Below are 20312 nucleotides of genomic sequence, written 5' to 3'. Positions count from 1 at the left end.
CCTTTGAGCTGTGTTTTGCTGTCAGACACCTGCGTTGCTAGCAGGCTTTCGCAGCTGAATCCCTGGGCTAGGGTTTTTAGGCCCGTGGCTTGCAGAGGTTAAACTGTTATGATAGAGGGTCGTTCTCGTGACTTTTGCAAGTCCTGGCAGTAGAGGCGTCGGGGAGAGGCAGTTGGCCACGTGAACAAAATGTTTCCAGTGTTAAGAAGGGTGCAGGTAATCTGAGGGAGAAATATATAAAAAAGAAGCAGGCCTGATGATAAAATATACTAGTGTTTGTCTTCAAATATCCGTGTTGGTTTTAAGGAGTGCGCAGAATTAATATTCTCCAGCTCCTCCTTTTATTTAAGACACAGTTGGTAAGGTTTGCTTCACCCGTGGATGAATCCAGCGTGAACAATTTCTGTTTTTCTTATCAAACATGTATTTCCAAGTGCTTTGCTCTGACTGTATCTTAGAGCACTTCCTGAAACCTGCTCTGTGGTTTTCTGGTTTATTGTGCTCCTTACTGGTGCGCGCACGCACAGAGCTGCTTCTGCCAGTGTCCCCACCCCCCCCCCCCCAACCTCCTGCAGGGCCAGAGGATCCTTACAGCGGTGTATTTAACCAAAGGCATCCAGAAGGCACTACCTCTTGGCATCAGTTTTTGTGGCTTTCCAAATTATGTTCCTCCTTAGAACATAAGCAGAAGTCTTTCTAACGTCTGCATTAAAGTAGATTTTAGGGTCTGAAGTGACAGAAGAGCGCTGGACCAAAAGTACGCTTTTAGACCTGATTTGTTTGTGGCTGGCTTTGCCCTCAGAGATTGCACGGAGTTGAATTATACCCCATCCAAAATGGTTCAACCGGGTTTCATCCCACCTTCTTGCAAAGGGTTAAAAGTCCAGGATACAGCAAGCGGGAAAATTGTACGTTCCGTCTGGGCACGCTGTATTCGTAGCAGCAGAGCTATTACCAGCGCCGTGTCTGGTGAGGTTTTGTTGCAGTACATGATTAGCCACCCAATGGTCAGCCCGTTTGGGGGAATCGCCTGTGAGTGTGATTTATTCCGAACCAGAAAGGCTGGTGCCCTGGGGCTAGCGCTAAGCAAAACCCATTTTATTCTAGAGTCAACATTGTCCACTTCCTGGCACGCTGCCAACCTGTTCTCTGCTCGCTCTTTTCTTTCCAACAGGGAATGTCTTTCAGCTTCTAAGCATCCGATTAAAAAAGCAACTTCACTTTTCAAGTCATTTTATTTTGTTTGGGATGGACGCCTTTTGCTTTTATTGTGCAGCCCGCCTTGCAGTCTGCGGTTCAGACTCCAGCTCACAAAAAATAGGGTCTCATTAATCACTTCTTGGGGATCTAGAATACCACAGCGAGAGCCAATGTACATGTTGTGCTTGGTAATGTGTGAGCTGATTTGAACAAATATTGTCAATGTGGCTGCTATCTTATTCTTTATTGCACTGTTCAATGTCCTTTGACAGCACATTCAGGTAGCCTGACAGCAGAGTGCATAAGCAGATTGAGAAATGCCACAGAATGCTTTATGGAGCAGACGCCCGCTCTGCACCCCCCGTTTAATATAAATTGATTTATTGAATCAAGCACAGAAGCCCTGTTACAGAAACCTCAGGCTATATCCTCTAGAGAACCACCTAATAAAACAGCCCCAACTGACACTCCTCATTAGCTTTTCCACGGATCCCAAGGCAGTATTTAAAGTGACAGTGTCCCTCTTTTCGGCCTGAATTTATCTGCTGGCTAATGCCTGTGGGTCTAATTAGCTTAGCATTATTAGTCTTATTCAGATAAGCTGCATTTCCTAACAGCTTGATTCCAACTTGTAAAAAGTAATTGGAAGTCTGCAAACCCTGTGCCATAACCTGCTTGATTACGCCTTTTAGCCAAATTCATGTAATTTACAGAAAGTCATCTTTTTTCCCCTCCATTTTTAATTGAGCTTTTTTTGTCTAGTGAAACCTTCTGTGCTGCTTCTGTTGAAATCCTGGCTGTATTGTTGTGTTTGAGACCTCAGCCATATCCTTTGTACAATCGCCAGGGAGAGATCAAATTTTAATTTCATAATTACTTCACAAGAAAGCAGCCTTTTCCCCAGTCATGCCTGGTATTAATTTCCTCCCAGCAACTTACATTCTCATAATTTAATGATTATGGGCCACCTCAGCAGCATTAGGCCTTTGTAGAGAGAGGAGAGAGAGGATGTCATTTTTTGCAGCAGAAACCGTGCTCCACAGCCACTTGCTTTGCTGTTTGCTTTTTGCTCTCGTTGCAAGGTAGCGTGGCGTGGGCCGGGGTGCGTGCAGCCGGAGCAGTTTGCCAGATCATGGCTGGCTGTCCGAGGCACAGCTCTGCAATGATGAATGGCTGTTCGCAATGTGCATGTTATGCATCTTTCCAAGATTTGCAGCCTTGGCTGCAGGAACAGCGGGAGACGAGAGCTGACCCGCTGTGTACAGCACATCTCCTGACAGTGATGGATGGCTCTGTTTTCCCCAAGTGCACACATGCCACAGGAGCTGAGCCAGTGTCTTTGGGGCAGGATAAAGCAAAAAAACAAAACAAAAAAGTAACCGTCTGCTGTGACAAAGGAGAAAGCTGTGTCTGGGGTAAAGCTCTTCAGAAATGGCCTTGGCTGGGGCGAGAGGAGTGAGGTTGGGCTGAGTGGCATCCCCCGGGAGCCTTTCCCTCAGGAACCAGCATACTGCAGGCCTCTCCCTACCTGGCTGTGCCGCTGAGCAGCCGAGCTTGGGCGCCGCGCGGGCAAGGATGCCCAAAGGCTCCCGGTCTGGTTTTGTCGGCTGGAAGCTAAAATGAAGTGAGGTGATCTGCAAACGGAAGACTTAAATATGCTTAGTGAGGCATCTTAAGCTGAAACAAATCTTCCACCTGGTGAGGTGAAGTCTCTTCTCCCATTCCCGCTTTCTAGTCCGGACACTTTCTTTGGCTTTGCCGACTTGTGCACATTCCGCATAACCTCTTCTGGGTCCCTAGGAAATCCTCTTTCTCTCCGTTGCCACTAGAGGTGGACTTAAGGCTCTGCTTCTGGCTGAGAGGAGGCCCCTTGCTCCTTGGAGGAGTTTTCAGCCCTGCAGTGGGAGGATGAGTTGTCATTTGCTGCGTCTCTAGTTCCCTGCCCCATCCAACACTACAGGGATGTTTCCCAGGAGCCTTCATTCCTTAACAGCAGTCTCCTTCCTTCCAGAGGATCGCTGCTAGCCAGAGCAGAGCAGGCACTGCGACGCAGACAGGCTGTCTTTCTCCCATCTGCATCACCACATCCTCTTAACAAAATGTACGGTGAACTGTGCATTTACAAACAGTTCGTCTGTCCATCACAGTGCATTAATCCCCACAGGGTGTTAACAGCCCGCTTCCCTTATCACCCTATCTGCAGAGTAAATTGTGGCCAAACCTTCCTGTTTGTCTTTTGAAAATAGAAAAGATTAAGTAAATTTTCAGAAGTACTTAAAGCACTGAGTTCTCTGGAGGAAAAGAAAAATGAACTGGTAAAACTTGCAGACCATGGATTCACTTGGCTTTCAGTTTGCGTGCAGCTTTGGTCCCTCCTTGTGGGTGAGGGAAGCTCTCCCTCTCAGAAGAGGCAAGCTGAAGAGCTTGTGGTATACCCATTCTGTTCCTCCCATCTGTTGTGAGCACAAAACCAGCAAGCGAAGATGCTTGTAGATACATTTAATGACATTTTTCCCTGATTTGCCTTTCTCTAGCTAAGAACTTCTCCAGGACTGCACCCTCTCCCCAGCTGCTCCACCCCACCACTGCTTTCTTTTAATGCTCCATCAGAGGTAAATGGACAAAAAAATCAGCCACACTCAGGAAAGTGCATGAAGGAAGATGCAGGTATTCATACCATTCAGTTGGGTGGCCAAGATGGGTGAAGTTTGTTTAGTGTCAGCAATTTTTTGCCCAGGAAAGCACAGTGCTTGGGGGACACTTTCTCTCGGGATGAGGTACTGACTCTGTGCCATAGTTAGGACTACGCGCCGTGGTGTGGGCTGTTTGCAGGTCCAGCACTCAAGGATTGGTCTGATTTGAGCAAGCCAGAGATCATATATAAATTTTATATATATAATTATATAAATTCACAGGCGGGCTAAGCCATCCATATAGACAGAACTAGGAATTTCAAAATGAAGCATTTTGCAGTTTCAGGTTCAAAAGAAGGGGGTTCTGCCTTTTCTGGGGAAAATGGATGTTTCAAGACTTGCATGCTTTTCTCTCTACATGAAAGAGACTGTATTAGAGCGTCTTGGTTTGTAGAATAGATGTTTCCCTAAAGCTGTGTTTTGTGCATATGTGTGCATGAATCTGTCTTCTGTAATACGTGTGTTTTTGCTATCATCTTTTCTCTAACAAACATTAGTGTGGCTTGTATGCTTTTATTGTATTTGTATATCTTAACTTTGCCTCATTGGACTATACATCAGATGAGCGATAAAGAAACTGAGGCACTGAAACATTGCAGCTAACCTATCCAGAGGGTACTTAATTTCAGTGCTGCATGGATTAAGGGATCCTGACTCTGCAAAAGCACACACGTATAAGGACATTCAAAAAATCATGGTTGGATCCAGATGTAAATTTTCAGTGGCTCTGTGCCTAACCTGTGCTACATATCATTGCTCTTTTTGGAAAGCTTGGTAGTAAGCGCTCACTCTGGTTTTGATGTATGTAGTTCAATAGACAATAGAGATAACCAGTTCCTTTTGGGTTGGTGATTTGAGTCCTATTAGACAAAGGATTAGTTACAATCCATTGTTTTCTTGTGGAATTTCTTTTTTCTAGCAAGTTTTGTGTTGCTCAAGGATTAAAATCTGGTTTTCTACTAGCATGACCAGGAAATGTTGAGGGGTAGAGGGTGGTTTGTTAGGTACTTTATATATATATATATATATATATATACACACACACACACACACACATATATATATATACAGTTAGTAGCAAAGCAGTGCTAGAAATATCCTATGTCCACAAACCCATCTCGAAGGAGAGCCTTCATCCTTGTATTCAGTATAAACTAGGACATTTCTGATGCTGTAGTGCTTTTTCTTTGTGCTTGCCACAAGTGGGTTGTGCTTTCTGCTTCAAGCTAAAGCCCTTTGACAATTCTGTTGCTGTTCTTCAGGCGTAATTCTCAGTTTACTGTCAGGTGTCACTAGTAGAGATGTGAAATATGGACAAACTTTCTAAAGCCGAGTGCTATGGAAAGGCAGGGAACGCAGTGGGCACGAGCCTGGATTCCCCTGTCATTCACACACCAAGTCTACCAGGGCAGGATAGATTGTGTTTTTGCTACCATCTGTTGTGCCTGGGGATGCCAATGCAATACCTTTCATGAACAGTAAACTTGCATCATTTGCTGTAAAAGCAAACTTAATATAAGGGGTTTTTTTTTTTCCCCTACAACAGCTTCCACTCTTACATGAATTTGCATGTACCTTAATATGGCCAATTTTAAGAACAAATTATATGGCAGGAGAATGCTTAACACATGTGAGAGATTATCTAGGATTTTGGCTCTGAAATGTGTATTTGGGAGCTGACCAATTTTTGAAGTTTAGCACCCAGCAATCTACAGGTAACTTTGACAATCTTTTATTTAAAGGGCGTTAAGTTAAGCATTGCTAATGATCGTGGGTACCATAGGAAACCTGTTCCACAGATTACCATGTGTATTTAGCAGCTTCCAGTGATTTTTTTGCTCTGTATTCAGAACAGATTCCAATTACCATATGAGTAACATCATCTCAGTCCTAGCTCTTTCGTTCTGACATCTCTTTTGGCTCCTGGTGCGATTTGGCCCAGTTTTCCAAAATGTTGATCCTGAGTCCAAATGTAACTTTGTGGGTGGTACATGTGTCAAGCCCTTGTTCGGTATTTTTGGACAGCAGTAGCCTTTCATAAATCTTTTTAAATGAAAAGAAGAAATGAAGTTAAATGAAAAAAAAAATGCAGCTAGATTCAGTTGGACACAAGTTTGCCTTCTCCAGCCCCATCTCTCTCTTTCTCCCTCCCCTCCATTTTTCCATTTGGGAAAAAGAGAGGTTTACGTGGCAGAAACATTGACAGGATTTAGGCGCTCTCAGAGCAGCAAGCAACAGTATAGCCTTCTCTTTATGAACTTTTTTGGCACGTTCTGGTGGCCACTGAGTTCTTCTGGGACGCAGATGAGGAAGATGAGGGTGGAGGATTGCAACCCGATGTCTGTGTCTGTTACAACAGAGAGCTCAGCTGAATTACGTAGATGTCTGAATAAGGCTGTGTTGGCATTAAGCAAAACAAACAAACTACCCCCTCAGGTTCTCCATATGTCTGTATTTGATATACCTATTGCCATATTATATCTTTATATACAGTACGTTCTCTTTCTAAACAGCACAGGAAGGTATAAATGCAACTTTATTACTTTAAGTCAAGTGAAATAGTCCAGGAGGTTGTAGTCTGTGTGAAATAAACATACATACAAAGTACAGCAGGTTTCACACAGCATAAATCAAAAGGAACTTCACAGCTTCCTTCCTTCTCCCCAACACAGTTGCAGAAAAGCTGTCCTTCATCATTCTTTTGCAGGAAACCACACACTCATATATTATTAATTCTGTTTTGCTAGTAATGTAGGACCTAGGTACTTTTCTAGAGTGTCTAAAGTTGCTTTTCAGTGCATCTGTGCTATTTCCGCTGCTGCAGTTACAATTGTAAGCGTTGTTTTTCAAGGGCCGAATAATTTTTGGGGCAGTAGCAACATCAACAAAAAAAAAAGTATGTTCGAGATGAGCCTTGACACCCAAGTTCTGTGCCCAAGAGGCAATTTGCTGAGACACTACAAAACAAATCACTGTAGCCCCCTGGGCCTTGCTCACTTAGTCACGTAGCTTGAGGAGGTCATAAGCTAGCCAGCTGCCGTTTCTAGTCTCCTGAAGAAACAAGTTAGCTTCATCTCCTGCAGCGTGGCCTCTTCCAACATCCTTGCACCAATGTGTCACAGTTTAATGGCCCAGTGGAACATGGCGCTTATGGTCGTTCCGTAAAAGATGCTGAGATGCAGCTATGGGGACCATTCTTATGAAAGACAGCTGGCCAAATGATGCCCTTGTTTTTTCCCCTTCTTCCTAAAGCACAGTCAGTGTGAGCTGCTGTGCATGAAAATGTGAGGACGAGGGGAGCAAGGGAAGAAAAGTCAGTCTCTGGTTTGGCTGCTTGCAGAAGAGTGTAAAACGGGAACCTTGGTGTCTCAAGTATTTTTAATTATCTTGCAGCTAATCTAATCTATGCATAAAGAATGAGTTCATTTATTGCTTTAAAGCAGGTTTAGCAAATAGTCACGTTAGCTTAGTCACGTTTGCTATTTGTAACAAGTATGTATAGCAGCTTGAAAATCAAGTAGGAATTGTTGCCTTGTTGGCTTTGTGGTTTGATTACCCATTTGACTCTGGTGCCCCATATGGGCTCGACTGACATCCTTTTTCTTGGAGTTGGAGCTTAACTGGCTCTGTGCAAAGGAATGAAAAGAGCTCAGACTGTCAAGGAGTTTTCACAAGGCTCCCTGCACTGCAGATCCAGCTGCGAGCTTTGGGACATGTTAGCAGTTAGGGATGTAATCGAGCTGTGGTAAAACTTGGCCTTGTTCAAACCAGGATATTCAAGTTGGTGAGTGAGGCAGAGACATTAGCTATTCCCTGCTGGAAATAAAGGAAAGAACAAGAGCAAAACCCATGACGGACTCATCCTTCCCAACAAAATCATATTGCAGGGTTTAAACATCAGTGAAGTTTTATCTTGCTGGCTATGTGTAGTGATCTGTGCCTTTTTTTCTTTTCTTTTTTCTTTTTTCTCTTTGAACTAATATGTTTCCCCTCCCCGATTAAAAAAATTGCCATTTAAGCATTTTTAAGTGCCTTCTCCTTATTGTCCATTGTAGAGATCCCCTAAACATATTTGCCAAATCTGTGCAACTCTTCATCTGAATTTTCTTGACTGTGTGGCTTCCCAGGAAGCATCCATTGCATCTTTGGAAATCTCACCTCATTCCTCTCTAGGATTTCACATATAGTAATGTTTTTGTAGTACAAGAGGAATGGAGTCCCTCGCTATGGTTTCTCCTTTGGATTTTGGATTGTTTCCTTCCGGCCCCCTCCCCCCCGGCTGCTAATGTGGACCATACCTGCGACTATTAGGAAATGTAAAGATGGGACTTAGATTTGACATCTGTGCTACTGTCCTCAAGTCTGAGGCTTGCCATGTGGTGCCTGGAGGATGCAGCATATAGGGCTATGTAAAACAACACTCTTATTCATCCCAGGTCTATGCTATATTTCAGTGAAGCAGGGGGGAGTTCGATTACAATATAGGATTTCACCCTTAATTTTTCATTTCCTGCTGGTTTGTGTCACCACCTTAATGTTGCCTAAACCTTGACTGACTGCGGTTCCCAGGAGCGCTTGAGCGCTGAGCCACGGGGGCTGGCGTGCTGGCTGTGCCTGGCAAGGACGCGCTGCTGGGCTGTCCCCCCGCACGCTTGTCCCACCAGTTTCGGCGAGGGGCGTCGGTCTCGCCCGGAGAGCGCGCAGGGAAGGGGGGTACGGTTTTGTGGCACGAAGGAAGCGCGTGCCTCTGGCTTTGGGGCGATGTACTCCAACCGAAGAGGCTCCCCAGCCCGTGGGCCTGAGCATATGTCGTACAAAACCAAAGGACTCTCTGCAGCTATGAGAGTGACAGCTATCTGTTTTTTTCCCTCACTGGCAAAATTGCTCACCTTCTCACCTCATCAGTGTCGACAGCTGGATGTGTAAAAGGTAGAGTGCGCAGGCATGCGATAAATGGAATCAGAGCACAAGCATTTACTTCTCTTGTCTCTCGGCCGTTGGAAAGCCGCTGTGAAATGTAAAATCTCTGACAACCTTGAATGTTGCGGTCAAGGTCAAATAGGCACTAAATATCCTTCTAAACCTCTTCTCCACGTGAAGCTCGCTTTGGTTCGGAGAGGCGAGAAGAGGAAGCTGAGAGCTGTTTCACGCTTTGACCATGCTCGCATTCGGTTGTTGCTCACAACCGCAGATTAGCAATGTGACTTTAGTCACTGGGGGCTTTTTATGGCACTGTATTACGGTATAGCTGCTGCCATGGCTAACAATATCTCCCCCATTAGGATGTTATTCCGATTCACCTCTTTTTCCTTGTAAGAAATCAGAGCAGCTTGGCATGTTGGATACTTCCTGATGTTCACATTTCCATTTGGTCACCTGGCACAAATCTTTAGGGAGAATTTCCACAGACGAAGGAACTGACATCTTGGTTCAAAGGCAGAGTCCCTAGGAAAAATAACGATTAAAAAAAAATACATTTGTTTCAGGGCACTGGGTCACTAATTGAGTGCAAGCTTTAAAAATGTTGTTTATCCCCCCCCACAGGGCGTACAAAACCATTGAGGAGGACGACTTGAAGTTTCCTCTTATATATGGAGAAGGCAAGAAGGTGGGCACGTTTGCTTTCCTCAGACTGAAGCAAGGAAGAATTCTCTGCTGTTTACCACTCAGTTTAGCCTGTGGCAGTCTAGTGTTTTCCGCTCAGTATTCCTTTATGTTATCGTTTTGACAGCTTGAAAGAATATCTTGTGTCTGTCGTAAATCAGTCTCATGTCTGGGGTGGGTGGGGGAGGAGAGAAGCTCAACATATTAGAAAGCAATTCTATAGCAAACATAGTTATTTGCTGTTGAGTTTGCTTTTGGTTTGGTTTCATTGTAAATGATTAGAGTACAATGGAACCACCTTAAATAAGTGATTTAAAATTTTCCTAGTCTGATTATAAAATATAACTAGGCTGGACGAATGTATGCTCATGTTTGCTGAGCAAAGCAGGAGGATATTTAATAACACTTCATAGAGCTCTGAGATAAAAAGCACTAATTCAGGAAGGAGAGGGATCAGGGTGGGATTTTGGAAGTATAATGCCCCTTAACCGTATCTTCTTCAGCTAGTGCATGTGAACTCGCTGTTGAATCTTTCTAAGGTGAATGCTGATAGCTTTTCTTAAAAGGAAAAAGAAAAAAAAAAAAAAGAGACATTCCATTTGGGTGCACTTTGTCTCCAATTCCATGATTGAGAACAGTGAGATTATTAGTGCTGATCCCAGCAAGCTTAGCTGGATGCAGCAATAGGATCAATAGAAGGACACAATGGTGTCAGTTTGCTGATACTAGTACGCTTGCTGTGTTTCTAAATAGTGCTCCCCTGCTGCATTAGGTTCTTATCTCAATGTAGAAATACACGCTCTTCAAAATTAGTCTGAGTTTTGAAGGTTCAAACCTGCAGCTTATCTCTAAATTTGGTTAGGTTTATAGTTATTTGCAAAATGTTTCATGAACATCTTACTACTTAATTTACTTTCTTATTGCCTTATAGAGCTAAGATTTAGTGAGGCAAAATAATTTTGAGTCAGTCACTCCCTGCTATTGATGCAGTAAGCTGTTCTGGTCAGAAGCTGCTGCAGCTGTGCTCGAATTTGGGGGAGTGATATGCAAACAGCAGACATGTAGGTTCCCCATGAGACAGTCTGCCTGGTCGCTCTTTGGGGAAGTGTTAGTGAAGAAGAGCCTAGCACCTCTTGGGAAACCACTGATGTCGCAGAGAAAGATGCTCAGAAAGGAAGTGGTAGATCTGAGGTAGCAGCAGACCTGCTCTGGACCAATTCCGTGGACACAGTGGCACCCTCCTCTGTGTGCTCCTGCATCAGCAGTTCAGGGTGGCCTTTGGTACTTTCCTTGGTGGAGGGAATACATGGCAATATGTCAATAGGAAGAGGCAACAGGTTTCTTGAATGAAAGAGCTAACTGAGCTCCACATCCTTCTTGTAAAACCTATTTACTTCATACTGATAGCATAATCTGCCAAAGGAATGCTCTCCTTGACTGGCATGGGACAGCTAGGGGACTGGATTAGATTTCCATTGGCCCTTTTGGATGGTCACAGTCCAAGATGTGCAAGCACAGTCTGCGATGTGGACAAATACAAAGCTTAGAATAACCACAGAAATGGAGATGTGAGCGCTAAAAGTTTAAAAGTTGGTTATCTGTGTTAACTCCAGAGTTTCTGGGAGAAAAAAAGCAATTTTTCCCAAACAGTAGTGATTATGGAGTGGGATTGTTCTTTCTCTCTTTCCCTACTGGCATACTGCTTGGAACCATATTTGACCCCGTTGTTTTTCTTTGTTTCCAGGCTCGGGTTATGGCAACAATTGGGGTGACCCGAGGACTGGGAGACCATGATTTGAAGGTGCATGACTCCAATATCTACATCAAACCCTTCCTGTCCTCATCTCCCGAGGTAAAACAGTCAAGCTTCAATTACCTGATTTGTGAGAGAGGAAAAAAATGCGCCAACTGCTTTTTTCTTCTTCATCCCAAATGTGATTCCCTTCTGATCCTGGCCTGATCCAGGGAACATGCTGCCCTTCCCAAAGGTTTCTGTAATGGACAAGCTGAAAGTTATTAATATAAGTGGGAGCAGGAATGTTTTCGGTTCTCCAGTTGTATGCCCTACTTCTGGTTTCTCCACATCCCTGGCAGGGCAGCAATGCCTTCCCGCTCTCCGCACCTCATGGCCAAAGTTCCTCCTGCTGCACGATACCAGATACTTCTTTTCTGCTTGTGTCCGGTTATCCTGCAGCCCCACATTCAGTGCAGCAGGCACCCCTCCCTCCTCACCTCCACATGCTCCAGTTTGCTTTTAGGCCTGGATCGCACGGCCTTCACATAAGCTGACATAAACCTCTGTCCTCAAGTAAGGGAGGAGAACTAGATACTGTCATGTTGGATGTCTTCCATGGTAGCATGAAGTCCTGCTTTAGACAGAGGACATCAGATCAACTGCCAAGTAGGCAAACACTGAGGGCATGTTGCGAGAGAGCTTTATGCTTCCATCTTACTACCCCTTTACTTCCAGACCCAGCTTGTAATTCTGTATGATGATTTTATGTAATACGCAAATCATGGCAGAAATAGCAGTACGGTTTGCCAAATGATACCATGAAGAGGGGATGGCATGGTATTTATGTTTGGGGTAGTGACCCTACTACTCAACTGTTTTGCAACTATTGTTTTAAATGCCTCCGTCATTGTGACTTGTCTTGCTCCAGACATGTTCAGTTTTTGAACACCGAAGACCTTCTCCTTCATAGGAGAAAGTGAGCTGTTCATCAGAAGACACTCAGGATGTAAAGGTTTGCTAGAGGGATTTGAATGTACTTGTTTATCAAGAAGAAACTTGCAAACCTCACTTTTTTTTTCTCCATAACTATGTTCCTGTTCCTACATCAAGGAACAGATGACACACACTTTTCCATAAAATATTAAGCAGGAGCACAATTTGAGAGCACAAAAAGACAAACCACATTCTAATCAGATTTTGCTGCCATGGGCCAGATGCTGAGAGCCTTTCACTGCTAACTGGCTTTCTGGTGTTTTAACCATACCTGGGATCTGACCTTGAAGTTGCTTGCTTGCTTACGGCAGTGTGAGAGAATGAAAATACACAAATGATGTAACGCTGCCAGGAAGGAACCAAATTATTAAATTGAAGTTGCTAGAACATCTTTGAGACTTTAAAAAAAATAAATAAATAAAGGGGGGGGGCAGTGGGAGTGGGGGTGGGAGATTCTGAGAGATTCTGGCCCCAAAGAGAAGGAGAAGATCCAGAGACAGCCTCTTCTTCCCTTTGCTTTTCCTTGCTGTCAGTCTGGTAGCTTCACTCTCCCCCCTTTAATTGTATGATATCCCTCACTTGAGACCTGCTTCTGTCCTCCTAAGCCAGGCAATCAGCATCTCTGCCCTCATCACTGTGATGGATTTGTTTAGTGCCAGTGTAATGATGCAATTTTACCTATTTATTTTTCTTTCTGGCATGCTGAGACCCCCTGTTTCTGGGGTATATAATAGCTGCAGCATAGTATCTCAGCAGTATCATCTCTGCCAATTGCTGCTGCAGTATCTGTCTGTGTATATAAACCAACGCTTCTCATGGGCTTTTCTGATTTTTGTGTGTGTGTGTTCAAATTCTGGAATATGACATCCAGTTCATATGCTATCCACGTTTCAAGATCTCTTAACTGCTTCATAAAAGGGAAGCAAAAAATGGCTTTGTTTCCATATTCCCTTCACAGCTAAATCCAGCAGAAATGTAATAGGGCAGGAGCAGGAAAGACAGAGGACCAGCCACCTCAATTTAGAGATGTTGGCAAAAAAAAACCCTGAATTTTATTAAGCAGTAACATATGCTCCAACTTGCTTTCCATTGCACCTCCCTTTCTTAGCCATCTCTGCCTGTCTTCCCAGAGAGATCCGCAGTGCTTTATCTCCCGTGTTCTTCTCTCACGTGGTCTGTCCCTGTGTGGACAGTGCACCTTACACACAAACCCAGATGAAGGAACAATGTCTTTATCGTGCCATCTGGAAAGCTTGGCACTTGGAAGTGAATGTAGCAGTGTCAAGCAGCCATAATATTTGGCCTTTCTGTAGCATTGGATTTTGAATTGTTTATATAAAGCACAAGGAAGCACAATGTCTGGTTTCCAGACCTGGGAAAGGGGAGGCACAGGAAATTAAGCTGCAGAGCAAGTCGTGACAGAGAGCGAATCCAAGTCCTCTGGCTCCCATTTCTGTGCCGTAATTACAGTGTCGTTTCCCAGGTTGGTTGATGCGGTGAGTTTTCAGAATATTTTACTTCCAGCATATTTTACTTCCAGCACACCAAAACTCTGGTATGCAGTGTCCGTCAAAATTTTCCTGAAGGAAAGGTAAGCATCTCTATGACTACATCCAGAAAGAGGGATATAAGTAATCTGAGAATGGTATAAAACTGTACTTTGTCAAAGTGCCAGGCTATGGGAGGAGAAGTCATGTAGCCAAGACTGACAAATGTAATCAGGATTCAGTGGCTCAGCTGTTACGAGACCAAATTTGGAGGACTTTTGCAGGTTGGTGAGCCCTAGAGAATTGAGCCTTTTATAATGAACTGGAATAGCACAAAGCAGGCAAGCCATGGCTGAGGCTCTCTGGCATGGAATTAAATATTTATTTTTCATAATGGAACAGTTCATTTGAAAGCTTTCAGCAAGAAATTCTGCCTTTTTAAGCTCAGCAAGGGCCTTCTTGTTGCATATGAAAAGCAAAATTTCATCTTGAAATTTTTTGAACAGCAATTCAGCCATTTGGTGGAAGAAGTGTGGCTCTGACGACAGAATTTAGCTCTTGCCAGTGATAAACGCAAAGTCAGTCAGCAGAGTTGAGGATAAGAAGGCAACCATGGAGAATTTTTCCCTTTCCAGTATATGTTAGTAAAATCTTTCTGACAACTTCACAAATATGTTGAAGGAAAACATTTTAGATTCACATCTGCCTTCTGGAGAAATCTTTAGGAATTAAGCATTTAAAGGAACAAGCAAGGCAAATACTTAGAAGTACTGTTTGATCAAAGGGAGTCAAGGTGGTTTCAGAAAGCAAACATCACGCTTTACTAGCTTGAAGTCCTTGAGGGTTATGTCTACCAGAGAATTAAAAAAAAAAAAAAAAAAAAAAAAAAAAAAAAAAAAAAAAAAAAAGGTAGTAGATGGTCTTGCATGAGCACTTTGATTTCTCAGAAAGCATTTGAGAAACTGTTCTGCATCACAGGTTATTAATATAAAAGATATGAAGCTATAGAGTAAGTGGAAAGTTGGCACAGTCTACTGGAAATTGGCTGAAGGGCAGGAAACAAAGGGTGGCAGTAAAAAGCTAAAAGGAGATTAATTGGTGATTGCTGCAGGGAGCAGTGTTGGGACCCGCTTTTTATTATTTACATATAAATTACTTGGAGGGTGGTATTGAAAGATCTCCTCGTTTGCCAGTGAAGCTGCGTTGGATAACACTGCACATAAAAAGGGACAATACAATTAAGAAAGGGTTTAATTTATTGAAGTAGCTGAGTTGATCAATAGTGCAGGCAGCTGAATGCAGAATATTGCCTCTGTGGGTTGTTTGGCTGCAATTCCACCAGGACAGGCTGCTTCAGGAGCACCTCAGATGGCTGCGGGCTCACATGGCAGTTTGCTGCAAAGAGTTTTCAAGCCACAGGGACTCGTGTTGGCTGCCTCTTAAAAACAAAACTGGCAAACAAGTCTTAGCGCTTTCACAGAGCTGGTGTGGTCCTTTCCCTGAGCCAAATGCAGGTTTTGTCAGGTGGGTAGATCCATTTGAAATGTAAATACAAAACTGGCCCACCTGTTTATTCATTGCTTGCCCAGAGTGTTTTTCTCAGCACTCCAGAGTGTGTGTAGGTGAGCAATATCAGAAACAAATATCTGTATTGAAGAAATGTATTATGTGACAGACTGCAATATGCATAGTCAGAGAAAAGTCATGTGTAACTATGGGCTGTAGTGGTGTGTGTCTGCTGTTAAATCTTAGCAGAGATCAGTAAGTACCAGTCAGGGTAAAATTTAGTTTAACCCAACTGCTTTGGTCATGGATATTTGTGCTACCCACGTGATGCTGCTTCCTTATGGTTGGCTTTTTATGTTTGCTGGTTATGAGAGTCAAGTTTAGCTAGTTAACGGGTCAACTGTTCCATGTCAAGCAAGATGGCAGTTGATGGTGTAAGTATGGTGAGCAAACTAGAAGCACTCGAGGGATGCCCTGATGCTCCAGAGAAGTTAAAGAGGGAGAACACTTGTCACAGCAGTAAAAAAGGGGCTGGGAAGCTCAGGAACATTGATGGCAAGGCTTTCAGAAGAGCAGGGAAGGCAGAGAGGAGAGCGCACACAGTCCAAGGAGTTTGGGGCAGAGGACACGAACTCCATGGAGCACTATCGGGCCTGATGTGTGGCTGCAGAAAGAATGAGCCACGAGGGAAGATTCAAGATTCTCAAGGCATCTGTTAAGAAATTTGTCAAGGGTGCAACACAGATTAAGGCAACCCCTACACTGCTGGCTGGTGTCTGGCCAGCCATCATCTGCGCTAGTTGGACTATATATTGCTTTGCAGTGTGTGTGGATTTGTGCAAACTGTCACAGACAGAGCATTGTTTAAACCTCGCTATTGTTTCATTTCCTGAAATACAGCTGAGGGAACGAGGTGGTAACTGGGAAGGCTGGCTCTGAAACTTAAACAAGTCGTACGCATTGGAGGCCATGAGCTGCTTTCAGTCACAAAAAATTTACACAGTGTTGTGGGGTACTTGCTATTGCAGGCACCTGGGTAACTCCTTGGATCTCTCCTCTACTTTCCAAAATGCTAGCATATCACAGTCCTTCGTGTTTTCTGTACAGTATGTGTTGAGTATGCGCTCGGATCTTACAAAATGTTTGGGGGAGTGTGGAGTGAATGCTCAGTGAGCCCTGCTGGTCTGAACATGTTACACGGACCCTGCTAGTCCTGTCCAACCTGTGTGTGTCTGAAAGTGCTGCTCTCACGCTACTCTGTGCTGAAGTTACAAGTCGACCTTCATTAAAAGTAAGAATTAGAACAAAGCTGCTAGCAGGGAAGTGAAGGGTAGAAGCTGGCTAGTTTCTGCACCTGGGCAAGACAGCCTGTAAGTATACCCTGAACTTATTTAGAGCTGGTCAGTCCATTATCAACTCATTTTTGTCAGCAATAGATTGGAGACATCTGCAGCCATATTTTAGAAATCTGATGAAAGAAAGAACGAACTTTATCTTCCCTTAAGTATTGTATAGGTATGGCTGCTGCCCTAACGTTTTGCTACTGCAATAATTGCAAGGTAGACAAAGCTACGTTTTGGTGAGCATCGTGTTTTATGTGCTAACTGCTGCTTGCATACAACAATCTCGACTGATGTTGACCCACACTTGTTTTCTGTAACCATGGCACTCTGTTTTCCTCAGCTTTGGTACTAGCCAAGCATCCCTTATTGCTCACCCCACCACACTTCCCTGCAGATCTTCAGACATCTGGTAATTCGCTCTCACTGACACCTCTTTCTGGAGGTGCTCAGCTCACAAAGATTTTTCCTTCTAGGAAATAACTACCTCGTTCCCAGATTACCCATAAAATCATTGGTTATGTTTTGGTTTTTTTCATTTCCCCAAACCTAAATGCCCCCTTGATAAAATTATCTGTTCTCAAAGTTGCTGTAGAGACATGCCACACTGAGGATTTGGGCCCTTTCACCTGTGGATCAGCTGCAGGAAGTTTTGATGGATTTCTCATCCACTTTCAGATGCTCCCTCATTGGACAAGATTGTTCACTTTGGGACAATTCAAATCTGTGTTGTGTGTTTTTGGTTTCCTACCCTGCCCTCCTCCCGCCACGCTACTGAAAAAAGGCTCTTTTGGTTTAATGAGCACTTTCTCTGTGTGGGAAAGCCATGGTAAACATGTTTTTCCTCTTACCAATGCTAGAAGCTTGGTTATTCATATGAGACATGGGCTGCTAAGTGGATACTTGAGCATTAGCTGTGATGCTCTCTGAAATATTTGCCTGTGCCCAAGAGATCTGATCAAAACGTGGTGCTTGTTGATTGCTGTGTTGGCCAGCTTACCCTTGCACACCCCAGTGATTTCCGAGTTGAAACTCTGGGCTGCTATAGGTTGAATTAAATTCTGGGAGACGGGGACTGTGACAGCTCCTGTCCTCTGGAATGGGCTTGAAGGGAGATCTGTACTGCATACTGAGATCTTTTCTGGAATAACATTTCCACTTGGTCTGAATAAGGAGAATATGCGTTAATAAAGAGAGTATCTTGCTTTGATTTTAATCCTCTTCAAAGTCCTTGTTCAACCTTAGATAATGAAGTGAAGGTTACATTTTACAAATGACCCTCATGTGCTTTTGAGTGAAAGGCGAACAAGTGAGGATTAATAGTGAAGTCTAGATGATTGTTTCTCCTGTACTGGTTGCTGTCCCATAAAATCATAATTACATTAAAAAGTTCAGACATTTTATGTGCATTTCCTGCTCCGTGGCTCCTAAAGGGAGAGTGTGCCAGGAGGGACAGTAAGACAGCTCTCATAGCTTCTAGCTATACCAAGCACTTGTCCTGACAAATTTGCCAATTGCTGCTGCTGTGAGTGAAGCCCACAGCTGGAGCAGAATGCATGAGAAGGTGCAGCATTTGCAAACTTTAGTACAGATCATCATTTCCTCCTGTTTGCCTTGCCAAGGTTGTCACACTTCTTTCGTATTGCAGTCATTGCAGTGGTAATTAGAGTGCCCTGTGAGCACCTCACAGAGGCGCTCCACACTTCGGCTTGGGAGCTGAAGGAGCCAGCAGTTTGCTGGAAGATAGCACGTGCTCGAGCAAGAATTACATCCAACAAAGGGCTCGTTTTAAAATGATGACCTTTGCTCGTATTGTGGCTCACCTGATGACCTCCCAGCACCCTTCATGACTGCTCCCCTCCAGTCCAGGCTTTAGCCAGCCTCGTCTGGTGGAGGGCTGTGGAAGGCGGAGGCAGAGTTTTACAGAGACGCCAGCAGCAGTGGTCAGCATGACTGTGGCTGCAGGCAAAAGTGGTGAAGCCAAGGGATTTTTTAAGGAAATAGCTTAGTGCCAATAGGCTTATGGGGGGAGTCGCTTTAGTGCAGATCTTGAATTGGTCTCTACCCACTGAACAAGTAAGCACTTTTTCCCTGTTTCATGGAACTATTCACTTGCTCAGATGTAATGCTCAAGTGTAGTGGCTGGGTCAGGTCTAGAAAAGTAAATGAGATGCACTCTGCTGTATCATTTCAGAACACGTGCAATTTATTGGCAGGGTTAGTAGGATCTGGACAAATAGTAAAAACAATTATTTGTGAATATTTTATTAAAAATATCAAAGATTCATCAAATAAATAATTCAACTTCCATTTGACTAGCCCTGCCAATGATAGAGAAGAGCTTAACATGCAGAACCAGGCCTGAGGGCTGGGGGGGGGGGGGAATTGCTTTGATCATTGCTGACAGCAGCCAGCGCAATGCACTACAGGTGCTTTCCTGAACACTTGAGTCCACCCCTGTCAAGGTCAGCACTTGAGCGTTGGTGCTGAAGTGTCCCTCTGAACCACACCAAGCCTTGTCAAGCCAGGCCACCAGGAAGGGTTGTCAGCTCAAGGGCTAAAGTGGAGGCAGACCCCAGCTGTGCTGTGGGACAGGTATTTCAGTGACCTTGCTGAGCCTGTGAACTCAGAGCCAAACCCAGCAGCTTTTCATAAACAGGTTTAGTGGTTCCCACCTTCATGAATGTCTCTTGCTTTTTGGTTTTAGGTAAGAGTCTATGACCTTCTGCAGTATGAGCATGGGCCAGATGATGTTCTCATTCTAGCTACTGATGGACTCTGGGATGTGCTGTTAAATGAAGAAGTGGCAGAAGCTGTCACTAACTTTCTACCAAACTGTGACCCTGATGATCCCCACAGGTTTGTGCTTTTCCTTGACATTTCTAGCTTCTCCATGGAAGTGAGAGTGCTTTTTGGTAACATATTTTTGTAGAAAGAGATATGACAAGAATAACACTCAGTAAACACAGCACTTAAAAGAAGGTGTTTTTATAACTTGAAGCCTCTACAGCAAAGGGTTGTTATATTTTTATGCAATATGTTAGGCTTGCCTACCTTACAAGAAAAGGTGGGAGTCACGGTATCTTGGCATGGGATCTATTTTGCTTGCTGTACAAGGTCACGTGGAAACTGTAGGAGGCTGAAGTCTTAAAAGAACCTGACAGCAGGTCTCTCTCTCCAGCAGCCACAGGTTTCCACTTAGCTCTCCTCTCGATAGTCATTTTGCACTAAAGAATTTTTTTTTTCTAGGATATTATCAGTGTGTCTCTCTCTCGCTCTGTACATACATGTGCATATGCACTACGCAGTGTGGTTCCCACTCATTTCTGATCATGCCGTGACCTTTAAACCCATCTTCAGAAGTGAATGCCCCATGCCTACCAGCAGCAGGACAGATCCAGTGACAGATTACGTGGAAAGTTGGATTCTGTTTCATTCCACAGCTGTATCTTAAGTAATTCTCTTCATTTCCCTCTCTTTAGTTCCTCTTACTTGGTCAGTGTTTCCCTCTTTAAAATGTGCCATCAAGTGAACAGAAGTTCCCAAATAACTAAATAGAGCACTGTCTTCCTTGACCGAGTTCATCAGTCTGCTTACTGCTGCGTTTCATGTCATAGTGAATTAAAACATTACACTAGAGATCAGTAGGCCTTCACTTGTAAAATGGAGGGCTGCGAAAGTGGAAATAGCTTTATTCTTCTGTAGAGGCTTCCCTTCAGAAAGCGAGGTGTCTGTTGCTCCTGAATTCAGGCCT

At 43.9% G+C, this 20312-nt stretch overlaps 1 protein-coding gene across 2 annotated transcripts in view; it reads left to right on the top strand.

The window, feature by feature from the left end:
• The window catches only part of PPM1H (protein phosphatase, Mg2+/Mn2+ dependent 1H), a 141607-nt gene that overhangs the window by 109291 nt on the left and 12004 nt on the right, over nt 1-20312 (top strand). For both annotated transcript variants that reach the window (XM_064508461.1, XM_026092367.2), the window contains exons 7-9: nt 9438-9501; nt 11242-11349; nt 19266-19417. In XM_064508461.1, the coding sequence (XP_064364531.1) occupies nt 9438-9501; nt 11242-11349; nt 19266-19417 (324 nt within the window). The remainder of the gene's footprint in view (nt 1-9437; nt 9502-11241; nt 11350-19265; nt 19418-20312) is intronic.

This window comes from Dromaius novaehollandiae, chromosome 1, assembly GCF_036370855.1.
Source record: "Dromaius novaehollandiae isolate bDroNov1 chromosome 1, bDroNov1.hap1, whole genome shotgun sequence".
NCBI lineage: Eukaryota > Metazoa > Chordata > Aves > Casuariiformes > Dromaiidae > Dromaius > Dromaius novaehollandiae.
Note: the sequence above shows the minus strand (reverse complement) of the source record. Positions and strands in the feature narration are given on the sequence as shown.